Consider the following 20,516-nt stretch of genomic DNA (forward strand, 5'->3'; position numbering starts at 1 on the left):
TCACATTGTCTGGACAAACAATAAAGATTCGAGTCCAGTGTATTACTTTAAACTAAAGTCAATTATGTAATTGGATTTTAAACAAAGGTTGCATTGAAGATAAGTGTTGTTTACAATAAGGTATAATTATGGCAAACACTCCAGTGGAAATACTAAAATCTAGAAATCCACTGTGTAGAGAACTGATTGATAAAATCTCAAAGAAATGGAAAAGAGAAATTAGTAAAAAAAAAAAAAAAAAAAAAGAAAAGAAAAGGTGAAACTGACTAATAAGAAAAATGTTTCCAAAACCAAATTCTATTTTGTAACTTGAGTATGAAAATCAAACCTTAAATGTGAAAACTTCACATTCATGTGTCTGTTTTACATTCTGTCTGGTCCAGTTTATGAGAAAATAACATTTTGAACAATATTAAATTAGGGTAAAGTTTTGATATCTAAGTGAAAGAACCCATGATTATTTGTATTGTTTTTGATTTCCTATGTGTTTAAGTATGTCTGGAGAACACATTTACATGTAAGTTGCAACTTTATCAGTGTAAACTTGATCAACCAAAAAAAAAAAAAAAAAAAAAAAAGTTTATTATTTTGTTAGGGACTGTCTGATGGAGAGATTGAGTGAGACGCTGTTAGTGCCTGAATAAAAAGAGACCTGTGCTCTGTAAGGAGAGTGAGCGGGAGGGGTTACACCCCATACTCTGTAAGGAGAGTGAGTGGGAGGGGTTACACCCCATACTCTGTAAGGATGACGTGCAAATGATAGTCTGCAGACTTTGAATGGGAAAACTCATCTCTCTTGGTGTTCCACTCAGACAGGGGCACCCCGAATATAGAAAAGATAGATAGCAGATTATTTTAGTTTAGATTAGATATTTATTTTTATTATATTTTCTTGTTTTATATACACAGTGTAGGCATTGGTTGATCATGGGTACACTGAGATCTGCCTTTGCGACTAAAATGAAAGGAAAAGACATTTAAGAATGATTTGGATAATTTCATGTTTTCTGCTTTTTCTATTCGCTGAAGTCATGCTCCTAATACTTGTTCTCCTGGTCTTTATGTGTGGCAACCTTGCCAATATTGTGATGCTTTTTCCTTGGGTTTGATCTGTGACCAATCATGCCAGATAAAATGGAAAATAAAGTCCCAACCTCCAATTAGGAGGCAGAACTAAGCAAACGTTGTAAACAGTTTTGCTCAGATGCTCTGATATCTAATAAAATAGAAGTTTTCTTTTGGAAGTACATAAAATGGAAAATGATATTCATGCTAGAAGTTCTGATTTGAAGATTTAAGAAATATCTCTAACATATTTGATTGTAAAATATTATTGAAAATGCTAAGTTAAAATTGGTCACTGGTAGTAAGTGAAACCCATGGAGAAACATTAAGATTAATCGTAACTTCCTCAACTATGAATGTTAATAACTTCATATTTATGCATCTATTCTGTGTGTGTCTTTGATACTAACTATGTTTTACCCTTTCTTTTGTCATCATTGTATGGATGTTGTTCAGTAACTCATTTTGGAACCAGTCTCTCACCATTGCAGATGGCTGGGCCAGATGATTTATTGAAGCTGCTAATACTGCAGGAGGAAGAAAAAGAAGACTGAAAATGATGTGGGCTTTTATCCATTTGATCCTCCCGCTCTCATGACAGCTGGTAATCATTACTGATTTGCCATTTCAAATGTGGATTCAGATTTCTCTGGATAAGTTGATTTCAGTCTTATACCACCAATTGGGTTAATGATTTTCCAGACTGCCACCCAAGGGTTCAATACCCATGTCTAAATTGTTCTGAGGGTCTAAATTTAAATCCAGCATCTAACCGCTCATTTATTGGTTTGAAGAGTAAATATTACAAAATTGATGGCACCTATTGGAGTTACCTATTGGATTGGTTACTCGCCCCAAAAAATCTGAATTCCTCTCCCGCCCTACTCTAAGTGTGTGCTTGAAACAGAAACACAAGAGCAGTCAAGGTCAAGAAAGATTTGAAGTGTGCTAATGGCACATCTCTAAATTGTTTTAGTTTCTTTTGATTTTATATGGAAAATGATGTGACTTGACAATAATTTTAGATACAGTGATATGAAGGAGAGGTTCAAACAGCACAGGATGCACAATTTAGGAAATGAGAAGCACCCATAGGCACACAAGGGAAACACAAAGTCACATGGAAAAGACAGGAGAGAGTGTATTAACAGCTCATTCTAATAATGGCAGCAGTCTCTGTACAAAAACATGATAATAACATGTTACAAGTTTATGTGACGGAGAACCAAATGGACACAAACACATTAAGATCTTTAAACATCAAGAGCTATTGTCTTCCTGAGTGGACAACGCTCAGATTCTGATCTGCTTTGTAAATAACAAATCACAATATCTTTTGTCTAGAGTCAAAAGAAAATGTCATGTTAAGCTAAACAAACACTAATGAAAAATGGTTTACAGGAAACTGCTCAACATGAACACCAAAAGAGAGTTTTGTTTCTCCTCAAATACATCAGTATGTGACTGCTCAGTTCTAAACAAAGAACATATGAATGATAAAGTTTGCAATAAATGCTTTCCAATACATATAGGCCATTATGCTGAGATACAGAGAAAAACATAAAACATACTGAAACCTTTTATCCTCCACAGTTTCTTCAGATCAAAGAATAATGAATAATATGCTATATTGCTCACTTTATTATGGCATATTTACAAGATTTATAACTTTTTAGTTAAAAAAAATATTGTTTTGTTTTCTATAAAAAAATAAAATAATAATGTCTCCGTTGTGTTGGCACCTGCCCCAAGAGATTCCTTTTATTGTAAATGTGTTTTTTTCTCTCTCTGTGTGTGTATAGGAATGACGTTATAATTTGGATACTTTTGCTGGAATGTTATTCCCACTAAATAGTCCCACTACATTTACAGTAAAGCTTTTGAAATGTCAGGTATGATTACTTCAGCTAAGGTGAACATGTTCATTAGATGTTAATTTCTTTATTTTTGCAGAGTGAGCATGTTATTATGCATTTTTCTTCACTATTTGATTCAGTCTCACTACATCGCTTAATCTTAAAATAACTGAAATTATAATTGGATTGAAATAATCCAAACAAATCCATGTGAAATTAAACAGTAAAATCCAAACTGTAACCTTGGTTTCTTGTAAGTCAGCACCTAAGTATCCCTTTTCTTTCAGTGAAGAGTGAAATTTGAGGTTGTCCACACAATTTAGTTCCCACTGCATTAAAATATTCAATCAGTTAATCAATCAATCAATCAATCAATCAATATTCCTGCGAATATGTCAATCTGCTGTGTTAACTCCATCAAGGCCATTGGAGCTTCACAGTAAGCAGTGTAATTGAAACTGAAGCTAAAATAGCTGCTATGTAACACATTTATCAAAAATGTCAACATGCTTCAATTGTGATGAAGAAATCTGACACTTGACAGGTTACTGACAACACAATGTTGAATCGCAGTGAGTCATGGAATGTGAAATGTCTCTGGCTTGAATGACAAACTGAGCTCTTTTCATTTGTGCAAAATAGTGTCGACACCCTCAAGTTTCATTCTGAGTTCCACGAAAAAGAAAATTTAAACCCTTTTTTATTTGAAGATCTATCGATCTATCTATCTATCTATCTATCTATCTATCTACTGTATCTATACAGTACATATACATATATTCCATGACTCCTTGACAACACACACCTACAGTTGCAATCGAAATTATTCAAGCCCCCCCAAGACAGTAAGGATTTACAAAGGTAAGCTTTTCTGATGACCCAGAATCTTTAAAATCTTTATCAGTTGAGTGATTCAAAGCCATAGTGTGAATATATAACCTAATATTTCTAAACAGCAGGATTTAAAAATACAGCCATGTCATAATTATTCAACCCCTATTGCATGTAGCTGTTTCTTAAATATGTAAGGCTACACAAGTAATTGTTTTAAAACAAAATTAAGTCATCAATCTGCAATGGCACTTATTTAAGTTTTAAAATGTAAGTTTAGCGTTGTAAGCAAAAATGTATTTCTATGCAAAAAATGCAATTAAAAATAAGCCGTCTCAAAAGCTAATAGAGGAGATTATTTCATTACACAAGAAAGGTCATGGCTAAAAGTACATTTCCAAGGCACTTCAATTTCCAATAGACAAAGTTGGCAGCACCATTCATACATTTTTTAAATATGGTACTACAGAAACCTTCTTGGGGTGTGGAAGAAAGCAAAACTTCACCAAGGGAAATGTTGACTTGAATATTCAAGAAGTAATAGGAAAGAAGTAGGAAAGACCTGTGGAGTCCTGGAAGAAGGTTTTATAGATGTATGACACTAAACTGAAAATGAGTTTCAGACCCATGGGTCAGCAGTACGTCTGGAGTAAGATGACAAGGTGATGACAAGAATGACACCCACAGTCAAGCATGGAGGTGGGTCAGTCCTGTTATGGGGATGTTTTGCGGCTGCAGGAAACGGCTATCCTGACTATGTGACCGACACCATGGATTCTTTCAGGTATCAGGCCATTTTGGCATGAAAAATGTGATGCCTTCAGTGAGTAAATTGAATCTCGGTGATCACTGGACTTTACAGCCAGACAATAATACCAAAGATACATCCAAATTATGGTTCAGAGATAGGTCGTGGAATGTCCTTAAATGGCCCTTTCAGTCCATCATTAAAATCCCATTGTAAACCTTTGTTGGGATTTCAAGGAAGCAGTGGCAGCACAGAAACCAAAGAATGTCAATGAGCTGGAAGCTTTTGCTCATGAGAAATAAAAATTCCAATAGAGAGGTGTCCGAAGCCTGAGAACACTTACCTGAAACATTTATTTGCTGTTATTAAGGATAAAGGATGCTCCACAGAGACTGACTTTGGGGGTTGAATATTTTTGACATGACATTTGTGGAGAGAATTAGTTATTTTTTATTCTAAAATTTGGTTAAACTGAACTCTTTGTTCTCAAAATCACTCAAATGTGTATAAAAAACTTATTTTGACTGTTTACTGAGGTTTTAGTTGATGTGTTTTAATTCACATTACCAGAATGCATTGCTGGTCAGGGGGGTTGAATAATTTTGATTGCAACTGTAAGTCCTTTAGTACAAAAGTGAACCAGTGACAATAGAACATTTGAATTCAATGGGTGGTTGGGAGGATCAGTACATTACAAACATTCTTCACAATGAGTTACTAACAGCCTTTTGGGTGGCACTGTATATGATACTTCAGTATCACTATGGGAATGCTTCTGTCAGATGGTTATTAATTCAATGCTCAGCTAATAATCCCCGACACTCAAAACTAGAGGCCAGGATTCCACCATCAACAAAGACTCCCAGTCATTGTATCTTCATGGTTCCCACACTTTTAGGCCAATGAATATCAGTAATTTAGACCAATAGCTTTTCCAAGTAGTTGTCATTACTGGATAAGAGTTTTAAAGAGATGGCAGTCAAAAAGAGCAAATTCTAGCCAATTAAATACAGTATATTAGATCATGAACATAACTAGATCAACAATACTTTAAAATTCCTTGATATCTCCAGGTTTTCCATGATCATGTGATCCCAGAAAGAGACACAATGAACATATTAAAGAGTTATTTCTCCATAGGTGTAAATTATATATGATCTATATGATTTGCATGAAGTCGTGCAGAGAAAACCCTGACAATGTGTTTGTACGTCTTCTGCCGCAACCTTTCAATTGTATTCAGTTTCATGTTCCTGGAAAAGGCAAACCAGTGGAAAGATTTTAGTTTTTAACATTAGTTAATGAAATTGTGTATGTGCTGAAACCAAATCAAAAGTTCTCATGATTTATGTTGAACTTGAAAATCCAGTCCAGATTTGAATGAAATGTATTTATAATCTCTTGCAATTATGTAATTAATGCAGGTCCTAATTTAAAAGAAATGTTGTGACATCAATCTTAAAATGTGTGTGACTGATAGTAAAAGAATCTGGTAACACTTCACAATAAGGTTCCATTCGTTAACATTATTTAATGCATTAGGTATCATGAGCAAACAATTAACAATATATTTTTTTACAGCATTAACTAATCTTCATTAATGTAAGTTAATAAAAATACAATTGTTCATTGTTCATAGTGCATTAAATAATGTTAAATACAACTTTTGATTTTAAAAAATGCATTAGTATATGTTGAAATTTCCATTAACTAGATTAATAAATGCTCCAATAACAAGTTTTACCTGATTTGATTTACATTGTTTTCTTACCCTGATAAGTTTTCATTGTTGTGGAGAAGTGTTGGCATCTGGGACAAAAACAGAAATATAGGGCAAAGAAAACCCCAAAGTTCTCATGCTGATTAATCTGCGATTCAGATATTTGCAATGAGATAACTATTCAAATCCACTTTGAAAATTCCACTGAAATTGTATAGTTGTATATGTATATCAAACCAAGAAACCTTAAGTTCTGACTATATTTAGTCCCTAGTGGAGACTTCTGAAAATGTCATTCTTTGCAAGTGTGAGAACATGTGTTTGTTTGGACAAGCATCACAAACATAGGTCAAATCAGTTTCTAGTTTCACATTTTAACCATGTGATTTCTTTGAAGGTGCATGTCACTGCCCTCTCATTTTTTTCTAGACCTATGCTATTCAATAGAATACATTCCTCTTGAGATGTATAAAAGCAGGTGATTAGGTGCTCTCTGCAGTTAGAAAGAGCTAAAGGACTCAGACACCATGATGTCTTCAACTCTGGTGTTGAATCTTCTGCTTCTAGTTTCCATTGCTTCAGCAGGACATTATTATGGAGGCTCGCTGTCCTTCTCACCTAAAGGAATCAATCCAGACGGGAGCATTAGGGTGAGATACAGTATAAGAGAAGCGTGTTGTAATATATCTTAATACTTTATAAAGTGTTTATTTAACCAGTAATATATAATACAAATGAATATGAATTTATATTTTCCATGAGATAAACAAGTGCATATTAATTTCGCTCTAAATATAATGCATAGTTTCAGTCTGACCAGAAAACATGTTCAATTATATTCATGTTTCATATTTTAGTAATATATATATATATATATATATATATATATATATATATATATATATATACACACACACACACACACACACACACAAATTATCGTCAGCATAATATGGCACTGTAAAAAAAAATAAAAATCCCAATATAGCAATATAGTCATTTGAGCTTGATCTTTACCAGCAATCTACTTTAAGAAATTGTATTTAAATTTACAGAATTGTTTTACAATGCAACGAATCACCAATATTGCCATTTTACCAGTGACTTTTCTTTATCTCTACAATTTATTCCAGGCTTCCTGCATCAGCTCTTAACAGATTTTTGCAATGTAAAAGTGTGGTTAAAAACTTCCACACCATTATTAATGCACTGGATATCAATAGAACAAAGAAAATGATCCCTTTAAAGTAGGGATGCACAGTATATCTGATACTGATACCAATTTTAGCAACAAAAAAAAAAAAAAAAACCATAGGCCGATACAGACATATTGCCTCTTAATAATATTTGTCATCAGATTACTGTTTTTCAGATGAATCATGCTTTAAATACCCAAAAGATGCTAATGCTATTTTATTGGCTATTTTACAAACAATCAATAATTTCTATTGAACATGGATTGGATTTTTTGAACACATGACAGGCCAAAATGTTAAGAGAGCTACAACGAAAGATACGCCACTTTGGGACTCACCCAAAAAATGTTAAAGCTTACTTGAAACTAGAAAAACAACCTCGATCGAGGACACAGGTTCATTGTACCCAGTGAGGGATGAGACCATGCATTGCCCAAAATATTTGAATTTTTTTTTTTTTTTTTAACTAAACTAAACAAACTGGAGTTTTGAACTTTTACATACCACATAGGACAATGGCAATAATTTTCTTTAAAAAAGCTTCTAAAAGAGAGCTTGGGCTGACCACTAGGGAAGCGAAACTGCACCAGAATGGGCCCAACACACTACTTACCACACACATCCACACACACACACACGTGCACACACTACACAATTCAACAAACCAATGTGACCGTGATAGCCATCACCTCAAACTGAGAAGGGGGGCCAAAATATCCAGCAACCAGCTTTTCCGAGGCAGGCTGCAGAAATTTCCCAGACACAATAAATAGTACAAACAAGCGACGGTAGCAATGGAAAAAAATATGTCAGTGCCAAAAGCACTGAAGTGACACCAGAAAAATACTTGCTTGAGCCAACATAGGACACCAAAACAATTCTCAAAACCCAAATTCATCTAAATAATTACACTTAACACTGAAGTTCCTATAAGAACTTCACCCATCAACAAGAGAAATAACAGAATGCAAATAAAGAAGAAATCACAAAACAAATCCGAGATATACCATCATAACAGTGTTTACCGATTAAAGGGTTTGCCATCAATGAACATATTTTTAATTTCTGAGTTTAAAGTAATTTTGATATTTTATCTGGGGCATAAACAAAAATGTTACCACGTATAATGTTAACATCTTGTGGCTATACATTAGAAACAGTGTGTATTTTAAATTGTATGGACTGGCCCCATTCTCTTCTACTGAAAGTTCCTTTTTAAATAAATGAAGGACGAGTGAAAATTATTTTTTGTGGTAATTAACAGTATGCCACAAATGGTGTCAATTGAGATTAACTTGTATTGAACCTTGAATATTCCTTTAATATCAGATTACTTTTCAAACAGTTTCAGCACAGAAGTTCTAAAATGTAACTGTAACTAATGCAGTAATGTAACTCATCATCAACATGTTAAGTAAAAGTATTTGTCTCTCTTTTATCAAAAGGTCGACTTTCGCATCAAGCAAACCTATGATGAGACTTTGTGTTATTACGAACCATATAACTGCGTCTCTGGGAATTGCGGGTATGTGAGCAGACAAAACTATGCAACGATTGATCGCAGCTCTAATGGAAGAAGCGGTTACACTAACACTTGGTGCCAAAATGAAGCTGTTGTGACAAGAAACATCTATGGGAATATGCCATTTGACCTGCAGTAAGCCATCCATAATTATTTTAAATAACTTTGTTATGTATTACTATTGGTTTAACAAAAGATGTGTATTTTGTCATTTATACATATTCATTCATGTCATTCCAAACCCATTTGACTTTCTTTCTTCTGAGGATTACAAAAGGAGAAATTGTTAAACGATGAGAGAATTTTCAATTTTGGGTGATCCCTTTCATCGTTTTCTGATTGTTTTACACAAATTGTATTATAGGGACTATTCTTGCTGCTGGGTGCCCACAGTTAACGGTGTTGGTTCCTGGAGACTCTGGACACATGTGGATCTTGGCTTAAGATCTGACACTAATAAGCCCAACCATTCCCCTCTGAACACTATTTTACCACTTTTACGGTAAAGATAATTTTTTTTTTTTTTTTTTGAAAGCACATGCACTGGTGAATTGTGCACAATAAGACCAGGGCTGTCCATTAAAGTAAATAGGGTTCATTTCAATTTCATGACGACTTTATTATGTCAAGAACCAAAAACACTCTAACAAACAGACCTGCACATATTTTTGTAAAAAACATCATTTAACTAATGCACATAAAACATATTAAATTATTTAAAAAAAAATGCACTGACAAATATTGAGCACCAAAATGTGAATTAATATGGGTCAATGACATGACGCTATATTTTGTCTGGATTTAAGTTATTTAAATATTCTTTAAAAATGCAGTTCACACAAAACGAATACTCATCTACTATCGTCTGCTATGATGAATATGTTTTAAATTACTTAGTTCAAAGTCATTTTGATATTTTATCTGGGGCTTAAAAAAATGTCATGTGGTGTAAACGTCCAGACAATGTAAAAAAAAAATAAAAAAAAAAAAAAAATTTACTCTAATTAAAAGCTGAAATTATTAAAGAAAAGAAAAAAGGAAAGAATATATTGGCATGAGTAGTGTAGAATAATCATTTTGTATCATTTATTTAAAATAAGCAGTGACCCAATTTTACTTTAACATATGATTCATATTTATAAACCTTTTGCCCACCAATTCAAAGTCAGGTAGTGTAACCAACATAATGTGACAAATGTGAAGTTTTTAAAAATTATAGATATTTTGACATTTTTTAAAAAAGTAAAATTTTTGTTTGTACACAACTGAAAATGTACAGTACATATACAAGCTTTTTTTGAAATGTGGACATTTTTTTGAAATTTTTAGTTGTGTACACACGTGTATTCAATGTGCAAGGAAAGCATTTTAATATCTTTTACTTGGTAGTTACAATGCATGACATTTTTTTAAGTCATTAAATAATTTTTGTAGAAAATGCTATACATGTTTTTTCAAAAATGTATTAATCCATTACGGACACAAATACATTATACGGAATTAACATGTGTGTTATAAACTAGATTTATAATTTCATCACCATGGACAACCTAATCTGTCAATGACCCATATATTTGTAGATTATTGTATTCAAATAGATTAATAAAACGTAACTTTTTTTATTAATGTCTGATTGTATATTTAAATCTTTAGTGTTCCTCAAAACTGTCCTCGTACATATCGCTTGATGGCTTTTGACCCAGATGGCGATAAGGTCAGATGTCGATATGGAATTCAACAGAATAATGAATGTGACACATGTAACCAGCCCAGTGGTTTCCAACTAGACCGAGTAAGAAAGAGTGTAAATAATTTGTGAAATAAACTGTGGCTTAAAAAAAAAAAACTGTTTAAAAGTGGTATTTTGGCACCTGTTTTGACAAATGTATGTACTGATTCCTTCTCAGAATGCCTGCACTCTAGACTATAGCTATACCTACAACACAGGAGTCTATGGATTTGAACTGGTTCTGGAGGACTTCCCAAGGCAGCACATCAACCTGTCCTACACTGATGGAACCCAGTCATATAGATGCCCTCTGGGGGGTGGAAGACACAAACGTGCACCTATGTCCTGGTGGTATACAAGCCCTCAAACTACAACTCAGTCATCCACAACTACACCAGGATGGCTGGTGCAAACTACCACGCTTCCACCTACAACTACACCATGGTGGTGGTGGTGGTATCACCAACAAACTACCACGCTTCCACCTACAACTACAACTACAACTACAACTACACCATGGTGGTGGTATCACCAACAAACTACCACGCTTCCACCTACAACTACACCATGGTGGTGGTGGTATCACCAACAAACTACCACGCTTCCACCTACAACTACAACTACACCATGGTGGTGGTATCACCAACAAACTACCACGCTTCCACCTACAACTACACCATGGTGGTGGTGGTATCACCAACAAACTACCACGCTTCCACCTACAACTACACCATGGTGGCTTTGGCTGCAGACCACACCTGCCACTACAACATACCCAAACCAACAGTTCACCACAACTACCATACCTCCACATCAACGTTCTTATGATCCACTGAGCAAGATCCCTCTGCAATTTAGTCTCCTTGGTAAGGCTTTCTCATGATTTGGTGAAGATAACAATATGCAATATACTGCCTTTACATGCACAATATTAAAATACAGTGTTAAAGAGAATTTGGTTGTACTATAATAACAGGAGCTTCATACTGTATAAATACATTAATTCCATTGCCATAAATAAGATTCATCCCATTTTTCAAAACTCTGAATGAGACATCTGGAATATGCTAGTATTAAACTCTATGGACACACTGACGGGACCACAGGAGGGCGCTATATCAAGAAAAAAGTTTACATTTAAAACGTTACATAGGTCAGGCATATGAGGTATCGTTTGACAGCTTAAGAGTCTGAACTTTTCAGAGAATATCATCACTTTTGCATTTATGTTACACAAAGTAACACAATAAGGCCTGAAAATAAGGCACCCCCTAGAGGTAATGTGGTATAAATATTAATATGAACACAAAAGTCTTTCACATGGCACTTAAATGGACAAGTCATATATCAAATGAAAGCTCTTTTTCTCAGGGATGTGACTGTATAGTTTATTTTGTTGCGCTAATAATACAGTTTGAAAGATTTACAAAAGAATCACAAAATGAAATAGGATTTTTGTAAGTCATCAAATACATACGTCTCATTTATGCACTGATCATTGCTGCTGTAAGCCCCAAATATCTAAAAACATTATATATGCTTTTACCTTAGGCAGATGTCTAAAACTTCAGCCATTTTTTTTTTTACTTGTATGTGAGCTTGTTTGGCTGAAAAATCCAATGTTATATCTTGGATGTCCAGAACAAAATATGCCATCCAGCAGGAAAAGCATGCTAAACAAATCATCATAAAAATATGTTTTCGACTATTGATGATAAAATGTTATATGTCATCACAAAGACGAGGATCTAAGCTTTCTAATGTCACCTAGACTGAGCCTCTACTCAACTCAGATGATGAGATATTCAATGAAACAATGAGGGTGGTGCATAAAATGAAAATTAGACTGAAAGTCTATTGTGAGGGCTAAAAATGCATTATAGTGCCACCTACATTTCAGATCTGTATATTTTTAAGGAATGTGATAGAAAAATTAATTATTGTGCTTGCTGCCATCTAGTGGAATAAAATAAGACTTTTCAAAGTGAGATAGAGTGACCAGAACCAGAATTACATGCTTACAAAGTTGGGACAACAAAAGAAAAAAAAAAGATTAAAAAAAAAAAAAAAAAAACTTTCTGTTTATCAAAAAATTATAAACACAAACAATATTATTTATGAATAATCTGAGTTTTTTATTATTATTATTATTATTTGGGGGGTTTCTGAAAAAATTAGACCACTTTTTGCAATTAGTCCACAGTGTGTGTAACTTTAATGGAGTTTTTAATGGAGACTTTTTTAATTAATTAATTAATTAATTTATTTATTTATTTATTTATTTATTTATTTATTTTTTGGCATCTTAACAATACAAAAAACAAAGCAAGAATACAAAAATAGAAAAGAGATATGCAGGAGAGGTTAGAAACACTTATGGACTTATTTGAATACCTCAAAATATTTTACAAGTTAATCGCATTTTGGATCATCTTATTCAGAATATCCACCATATCTGAACATTCACTTATATCTTTGCATGTCCAAACAAAGTTAATTTCGGTTGATATTAGATACAGACAGATTTAAAATGACAAGCTATTGAAGAACACATTTTTTCTTGATTAATGCCAAGAGAGAGCATCGCCAGTATTTACAGAAGAAAACATGCAGGAAAAGAATGTGTATGTTTACTTGGAATAGATTGATTAATTGTTTTCAGGAATATTCCAATAGCTGTGAACCACTGAAATGTCTTTTTCAAGGCTTAACCAATATATCAAGATAATGTGCATGTAAATGTGTCTGGTTTCTACAACTTGTTTGTTTTAATATGTATTCAGTTGACCCACCTGCTCCTTCCTGCACTGAGGGACTCTACATTCCTCATTTTGTGTCACCAACTCCACACAATGGAGAACAAATTCATGCTACACCACTCAATGAACTGGAAATCCGAGTTAAAGCCACAGCAGCTTATTCAACGTAAGGTCACGTCACAGAATTATGCATGAATTAGTATTTGTGAGCGCAGATGTGTTTAATATGTGCTTGGTTTTATTGTTCATTTCCAGGGTTTCTGATGTCATCATTAGTGGCCCTCAGAACATAACTAAGCACCCTTTGAGCACTGGAGAGTACGCCATCAGATGGACGCCAATGATGGAGGATGTTGGAGATTATTTCTCTGTCTGTTTCATTGCGGAGAGCTCAACCGGGTCTGTATTGTATTCATTCTCAATTTGTTAGAGTGCTGCTAGCAACCTACTGAATGAACTGTATTTCATAGATCTTCTTATGTATTTCCAGAAATAGCATTTATCAGTCTGAAATGAGATGTGTCATTGTCACTGTTGGACGACAGACTGGTTAGTAATTCACATTTGTATGTACACTACCAGTCAAAGTTTGGACACACCTACTATTTCTTCATTATTAATATTTTCCACATCTTAGAATTAGAGTAAACCAGTTGGAACACAAATTATAGAAAACAATCTTGTATTTGAGCTTCTTTAAAGTACTGTAGCTACTCTTTGTCTAGATTCCAGCTCAGCATACTCTGTTCTGTTCATTCTCTCAATCAACTTCACGAGGTGCATCCTGAGATGCTTTCTAAGCAGTATTGAGGAAGTTTCAATCCATGTACACTGGACGCTGGACTAACTTTTCCTTAAAGGGATAGTTCAACCAAAAATGAAAATTCTCTCATCATTTACTCACCCTCATGCCATCCCAGATGTGTATGACTTTCTTTCTTCAGCAGAACACAAACGAAGATTTTTAGAAGAATATTAGAAGAATATTTCAGCTCTGTAGGTTCATACAATGCAAGTGAATGGTGATCAGACCTTTGAAGCTCCAAAAATCACATAAAGGAAAAATAAAAGCAATGCATACGACTCCAGTGTTTAAGTCCATGTCTTCAGAAGCAATATAATAGGTGTGGGTGAGAAACAGAACTATATTTAAAACCTTTTTTACTGTAAATCACCACTTTAACTTTCAGATGTGAAAGTGAATCTAAACAGGCAACACATGTGACTTTCAGATGTAAAGGTGAAAATCAGATTTAGAGTAAAAAAGGACTTAAATGTTTATGTTTCTCACCCAGATCTTTTATATCACTTCAAGAAGACATGGATTTAATCACTGGAGTCTTGTGGTTTACTTCTAAATTTATGTTTCCTTTATGTGATTTTTGGAGCTTCAAAGTTCTGGTCACCATTCACTTGCATTGTATGGACCTACAGTGCTGAGATATTCTTCTAAAAATCTTTATATGTGTTCAGCAGAAGAAAGAAAGTCATAAACATCTGGGATGGCATGAGGATGAGTAAATGATGAAAGAGTTTTCATTTTTGGGTGAACTATCCCTTTAATTCCTTTAAAAAATATCATGCACAGGAACTGTTTGCATTTGTCTACTAAACAAATTTTAAGTTTTGAGAATAAGTACTCAGATCTAAAGGTTTTTATGATAAATTCCATCTTATATATGCTAAATTAATCAAGTGTGTCTAATCTTTTGACTGGCAATATATTAAAAAATTAGGGTTGCCAACTGTCCCATATCAGCCGAGACAAACTTTCGTATTTTGGCCGAAATCACGACGTCCCGTACTCTTGTTCCATATTTGAATGGCTGCAGTCCAGTATTTAAGCTTAGAAAGTGCTTAAAACTTTCTACGTTTTTTAACCTCCCCGTATTCACGTGACGAAAAGTTGGCAACCCTATTTAAGATGTTTTTGCATACTTAATCTGTAAAAAGCTGACACTGTGTTGTAAGCACAAACAAAGCTTAACTGTGGTAATTAATTGTCAGTGATGGCTTGTATTTACAGTCGATGCAAATGTGATTTGCACTGGAACCAACATGGTCATTGAAATTGAGCAGGTGAACTCTGTCAGGCTGCATAAGGACTATCTGCGACTGAACAATCCCAGCTGCACTTTAGACTCAAACGGGACTCATGTGTTAGCAAACATTTCCCTCAATGCCTGTGGAACTATGATTGAGGTGAATCTTTTCTCATGGCAATATTTTAACAGCAGTTGATGTAGTTCACAAAAACAACAACAACAACAAAAGGGGGATATACATTTTATAAAGGGGGAGACTTGTTAGTGTTTGTTGTATGTTGAGATTTATTAGAATTTCTGTTATGTTGAAGTTTTTGGGGTTACCATCATAAAGAGTGGAGCTTGAGCCTAGGTTAAGGACCAGTACATTTTGAATTTTCACAATTGCTGTGCGAACCATAGAATAGTGACCAAGTTGCACACAGTAGTGCATACCACCAGCATGTGTTTAGCATGCCAACATTTACTATCTCTTGCTTGCATGTCGCTAAAAGAGTTTCATTTGGGTTATGCCAAATTTTGAGATGCCAAATTTTGTTGGGTTTACTTGATTCTGTTGGGTTCCCTCTACTTGAATTATTAAAGTTGAAATTACATGGTAATTTTAACTTACAAAAACTTATTTCAAACATGTGGACCACTGTCCATGATTGAATCAAGTTTAGCCAAAGAGTTATTTTTTGTGTTTAACTACGCAGGGGCCTACGTATTACAAGTGCACGTCCTGTTGAGCATACATAAAATGTGCTCATGTTAGTGTGGTGGTAACAAACCTCCATACTCAAGGGGGCAATAGAGTTACCAGATGTGATATTTTTCAAGTACCGTAGGTAGATGTAAACATGCCAACCTAACTTGCTCAGCTAGAAGGTCTTTACTTTAAAGTTTACTTTGTCTGCACTTTAAATGGCCATTTAGATCATAGCAATGCAGCAAAACAAATTGGACAAATTACAAATTTTTTTAAATGACATTTTATAAGACACACTTTTTTAAAGTTGAAGTCTCTTTAACTTGACATGGCAACTAAAAATCATGGCGGTCCTGCGCAAGATTCTTAAAATACAGCAAGATATTGAGCAACGGTCAAAGATGTCCATCTAGCACATGTTTATTAGAAAAACTACTGAAAATAAAAGACAAACACATGCAAAAATGATTTGGTGTAAACTAAGTTGTTTTGGATAAAAGCGTCAGCTAAATGCATTCATGTAAATGTACTTGTGGTAGCTCATTAATCAGGTAACAGAAATGTGGTCTGGCACATTTTGGAACACAACCATGCACAAAATTGAACTTGTGTAGCTAGAAGCATTGTGTTCATGTACTTGAGTACAATACACGTTTCAGCCCTTACACTCAAGAAACAAACTAAACATCATTTAACATCTTTTTGTCACATTTTGTGACTCCAGTAAAACAACATGAATATTTCTCTAGATTCACACTGTGCTTTCTTTTATAGGAGGACGACCTGTACATCATTTTTAAAAATGCAATTATCTCGATGGACGACCCAAACAGCATCATTACCAGAAAACACGAGGTGGAGATTGAGTTCTCCTGCCGTTATGAGAAGAGCAACAACGTTTCACTGCAGTTCACAGCACAGAGACACATGACCACCATCACAGAGAAAGGCTTCGGTACCCTCACATATCGCTTCGGACTCTACGAAACAGCAGACTACACCTTAAAGATGGACCCAAACACATATCCTGTGGAGTATGAGCTCGGTCAAATGATATACATGGAGATCGAATCCCAGTCTTCAATCAACAACACTGAGCTCTTCGTCGACTCATGCATTGCAACACCTTTCAATGATCCCAACTACCAAACGCCTTATTCAATCATCCAAAATGGGTAAGAACAACTGACCATGAGCAATGGACATAGTGTAAACAAGAAAAATTAATTCACAATGGATCTGATTTTGTTCAAGCAGGCAGCAAAAATAAGATTTTTTTGACGTATCCCACTCAAATATATATATATATACATATATATATATACATATATATATATATATATATATATATATATATATATATATATATATATATATATATATATATATATATATTTTTTTTTTTTTTTTTTTGTCTGAACAGCAAGAACCAGATTAAATCTGGATAAATTCTTATGTGGTTTGAAATTGTGTTTCAGTCTGAATGATCAGATCAGTTTACAACATGTTTTCCCATCATTGTGTTGTACTGGCAAACAAATGCACAGATACTCTGCAACCTACAGCATGCAAAGATATATACTCCATTATTGTCTACACTTTTTGACAAAATGGATTTGATTTCATCACTTGCAAGATGACACTGAGTATGCTGAGAACTGCCAAAAATCAGCCAATTCAAAAAAACAGTCAACCGAAGAAAACCACATTTAAATGAGACTTGCAATCATCAGGTTATTCTTTGCTTTTAATGTCAAAACATAAAACAACAACACTTGCATACATCAGATAAGCCAGTAAGAACGCTGGTAAAGAGAGAAATCGGGATAATGTTCTACCAGTGTCCATTTATTACCCAGATAAAAGAACACCGTTCACCGTTCATGGCATAGCCCATTGTAGGCTCATTGAGCATAATCAGTGTGAGAACGTGCATGTAAACACGATCATTGATAGTGACTATTATATTTGACATGCAAATCAGAACAAAGATTAAAAAGATTTTCAGTATCATGTTGTCATGATTGGCACTCAGTCGATTGATTTATTCACATCAGGTGCATCGTGGATGATACAGTACAGTTCTACACAAGCCACAAGCCAATGGTCCGCTTTGCAATGGAAGCCTTCAAATTTATTGGACTTCATGATCAGGTAAAAAAAAAGTAAACTCATCAAATATTTCACAAGTACGCATGTCCACCTAGTCCTTGAAGCAGAAATGGTAAACAGATTGTTAAAGGTTAACAGATTTGGCTTACTGTCTGTAAAGGGGGGAGATCGAGCATGAAGCACGTCTTGATCTCTAAGTTCCCCCACTTGGACTACTTAATTGAAGTTAAGATTAAAAATCATTAGAAAAATTAAGGAGGATTTGGGGTGGTGGAGGGATGCCAGAAAAATTGTCATGGGAGTTAGGTAAGCAGCTGCTTCTATACTTATTGTATTGTTATTGAAAGGAATAACTTGGCAAGCTCCTCCTGAACCTTCGTTTGGAACTCCATTTCACAAGTTCGCATGTCCACCTATTCCTTGAAGCAGAAACGGTAAACAAATTTGGCTTGCTGTCTGTAAAGGAGGGGCTCGAGCCTGAGGTACGGCTCAAGCTCTAGGTTACCCCCAAAAAGCAGTCCCTTTGTATGACCAGTCAACCAGTTTGCAAGCATGGTTGACATTTTGACAAATGTGTACAGAAAGTTGGAGTTGGTTATACAAAGGCAAGAAAAGGGGTACTGTTTATAATGTACTGTAGTTATGATTGACCCCCCCAAAAAGTGCACATAAGCAGAGCAAAAAGAGAAATTGACTGCATTTGTGGACTGGTAAGGAGGAGGGAAGCACTTCAGCTGTGGTGGTGACGGTTCTAGGAGAGCCAGTTGTGAAAGTATTGCTGCAGCAGTGGAGTAGTTGAGACAATAGTAAAAGGTGCTCCTACAGGAGCAGAGTGAAAGCATGAGCCTTCGTTTAATTTATGGCCTTATGAGATATTCATGGACTCAATGTCTCTCTCTCTTTTGTCCCTCTAGGTGTTTATCAGTTGTTCAGTGATCCTATGTGAGGCAAACAATCCCAAAACCCGCTGTTCACAGGGCTGCATTAACAGCACAGTAGCTCCACCATCACACCACCATCGCAAAAGAGAAGCTCCCATCCAGACCTCCAGTCACTTCGTCTCCCAGGGACCCCTGCGACTGAAGAGGAGTGTTGAGCGTGAAGGTATGTTACTTTATGTATTAATTTACTTGTTTATCCTATGTTAATTTGTTAATTTATTCCAATACCAACTCAGCACATGTTATTCTCTATGAAAATTGGCCTACTGTTTTTTTAACTGACACTTTTAATTATTTTCTTCAGCATCCTCCACGGCTTTGAACCTAAATCTAGTTTTCATAGCTGGATGTCTCCTCGCAGTTGTTGGTATGGTGTGTGCTGTTCTGATCTACCGAACCAGGAAACCAGAGGTCAAATATCAACCACTAAAAACAGCTGAAATTTAATGGATTGTCTCGCTGTTTCAGGGCTTTGAAAGATTTGTTTCAGTTTGATCTAATGTATTTGTTCCTGTTAATTCATGTATTAATATACACAATTGGTTGTTAGGGCTATTTTCATAACTTAGGTCAGCTTTGATTGGCTGCACATGTAGTGCATATCTTTACATGGAACTTTTTTGTTTGCTGCTGACAAAGTTTAAATAAAAATGAAAAAAAAAAAAACAAAGAGCATCTGTTCAATTGAAAGAAAAGTTCAAACAATATATATCCACAAAGAGAAATAAACAAGCATACAAGTTGGTTTTCCCCTGATTGTTTCCCCAGGTTTTCCTCATTCCCTTGTTTTCCCTTGTGTATTTAAGCCCTTGTTTTCCCCTGGTTTCTTTGTCAGTCTTCATCTGTATTATATGTGCTTTGTTCCCTGTGTTTTGTTTCATTATGTTCTGAGTTATCTGGTTTACCTTTATTTTATTAAAAAGGCTGCATTTAGATCCTCATTCCTCTCCTGTCTTGTCACACAAGTATTGTTGTTGTGGTCTGTCTTCACATTCTCTTGCTAACTCTGGCTGAATCACAGCTGTGCTGGCATTGAGTGCAAAAGCATTCTATTCTATCCAGTTTTCCTGACCAGCCACTGGGAGGTGCCATGATGATGCTAATTGCTGCTGGATTGTTTTCTGATTCCGTCTCCACAAGATGTGATGTTTGAACTACCAAAACAAGCGATCCAGATGGAGAACAACAACCATTTTAAAGGAATATTCTGGGGTCAAGTTTGTCTCAATCAACAGCCTTTATGGCATATTGTTGATTGCCACAAAAATAATTCGGACTCATCTTTTCTTCAGGGTGACAGT

The 20,516-nt window shown here is 34.9% G+C and overlaps 1 protein-coding gene across 1 annotated transcript; it reads left to right on the forward strand.

The window, feature by feature from the left end:
- Positions 1–6,734: 6,734 nt before the first annotated feature.
- On the forward strand, positions 6,735–20,156 carry LOC127416906 (uncharacterized). Its single transcript, XM_051656501.1, has 13 exons — positions 6,735–6,870; positions 8,862–9,073; positions 9,303–9,440; positions 10,592–10,730; positions 10,846–11,533; positions 13,451–13,592; positions 13,682–13,825; positions 13,917–13,975; positions 15,453–15,628; positions 16,937–17,337; positions 18,220–18,316; positions 19,189–19,378; positions 19,520–20,156. Exons 1-13 carry the CDS (start codon positions 6,748–6,750, stop codon positions 19,660–19,662), a joined length of 2,652 nt encoding a protein of 883 aa, XP_051512461.1. The 5' UTR covers positions 6,735–6,747; the 3' UTR covers positions 19,663–20,156.
- Positions 20,157–20,516: the final 360 nt, after the last annotated feature.

Source organism: Myxocyprinus asiaticus, chromosome 26, assembly GCF_019703515.2.
Source record: "Myxocyprinus asiaticus isolate MX2 ecotype Aquarium Trade chromosome 26, UBuf_Myxa_2, whole genome shotgun sequence".
NCBI classification, from domain to species: Eukaryota; Metazoa; Chordata; class Actinopteri; order Cypriniformes; family Catostomidae; genus Myxocyprinus; species Myxocyprinus asiaticus.

Excerpts from the sequence above, each read along its gene's own strand:
- LOC127416906 (XM_051656501.1), top strand. The coding sequence starts at position 6,748 with ATGATGTCTTCAACTCTGGTGTTGAATCTTCTGCTTCTAGTTTCCATT. Across the intron at positions 10,731-10,845 it reads GTGGTTTCCAACTAGACCGA|AATGCCTGCACTCTAGACTA; the intron begins GTAAGAAAGAGT and ends ATTCCTTCTCAG. Across the intron at positions 11,534-13,450 it reads TCTGCAATTTAGTCTCCTTG|TTGACCCACCTGCTCCTTCC; the intron begins GTAAGGCTTTCT and ends ATATGTATTCAG.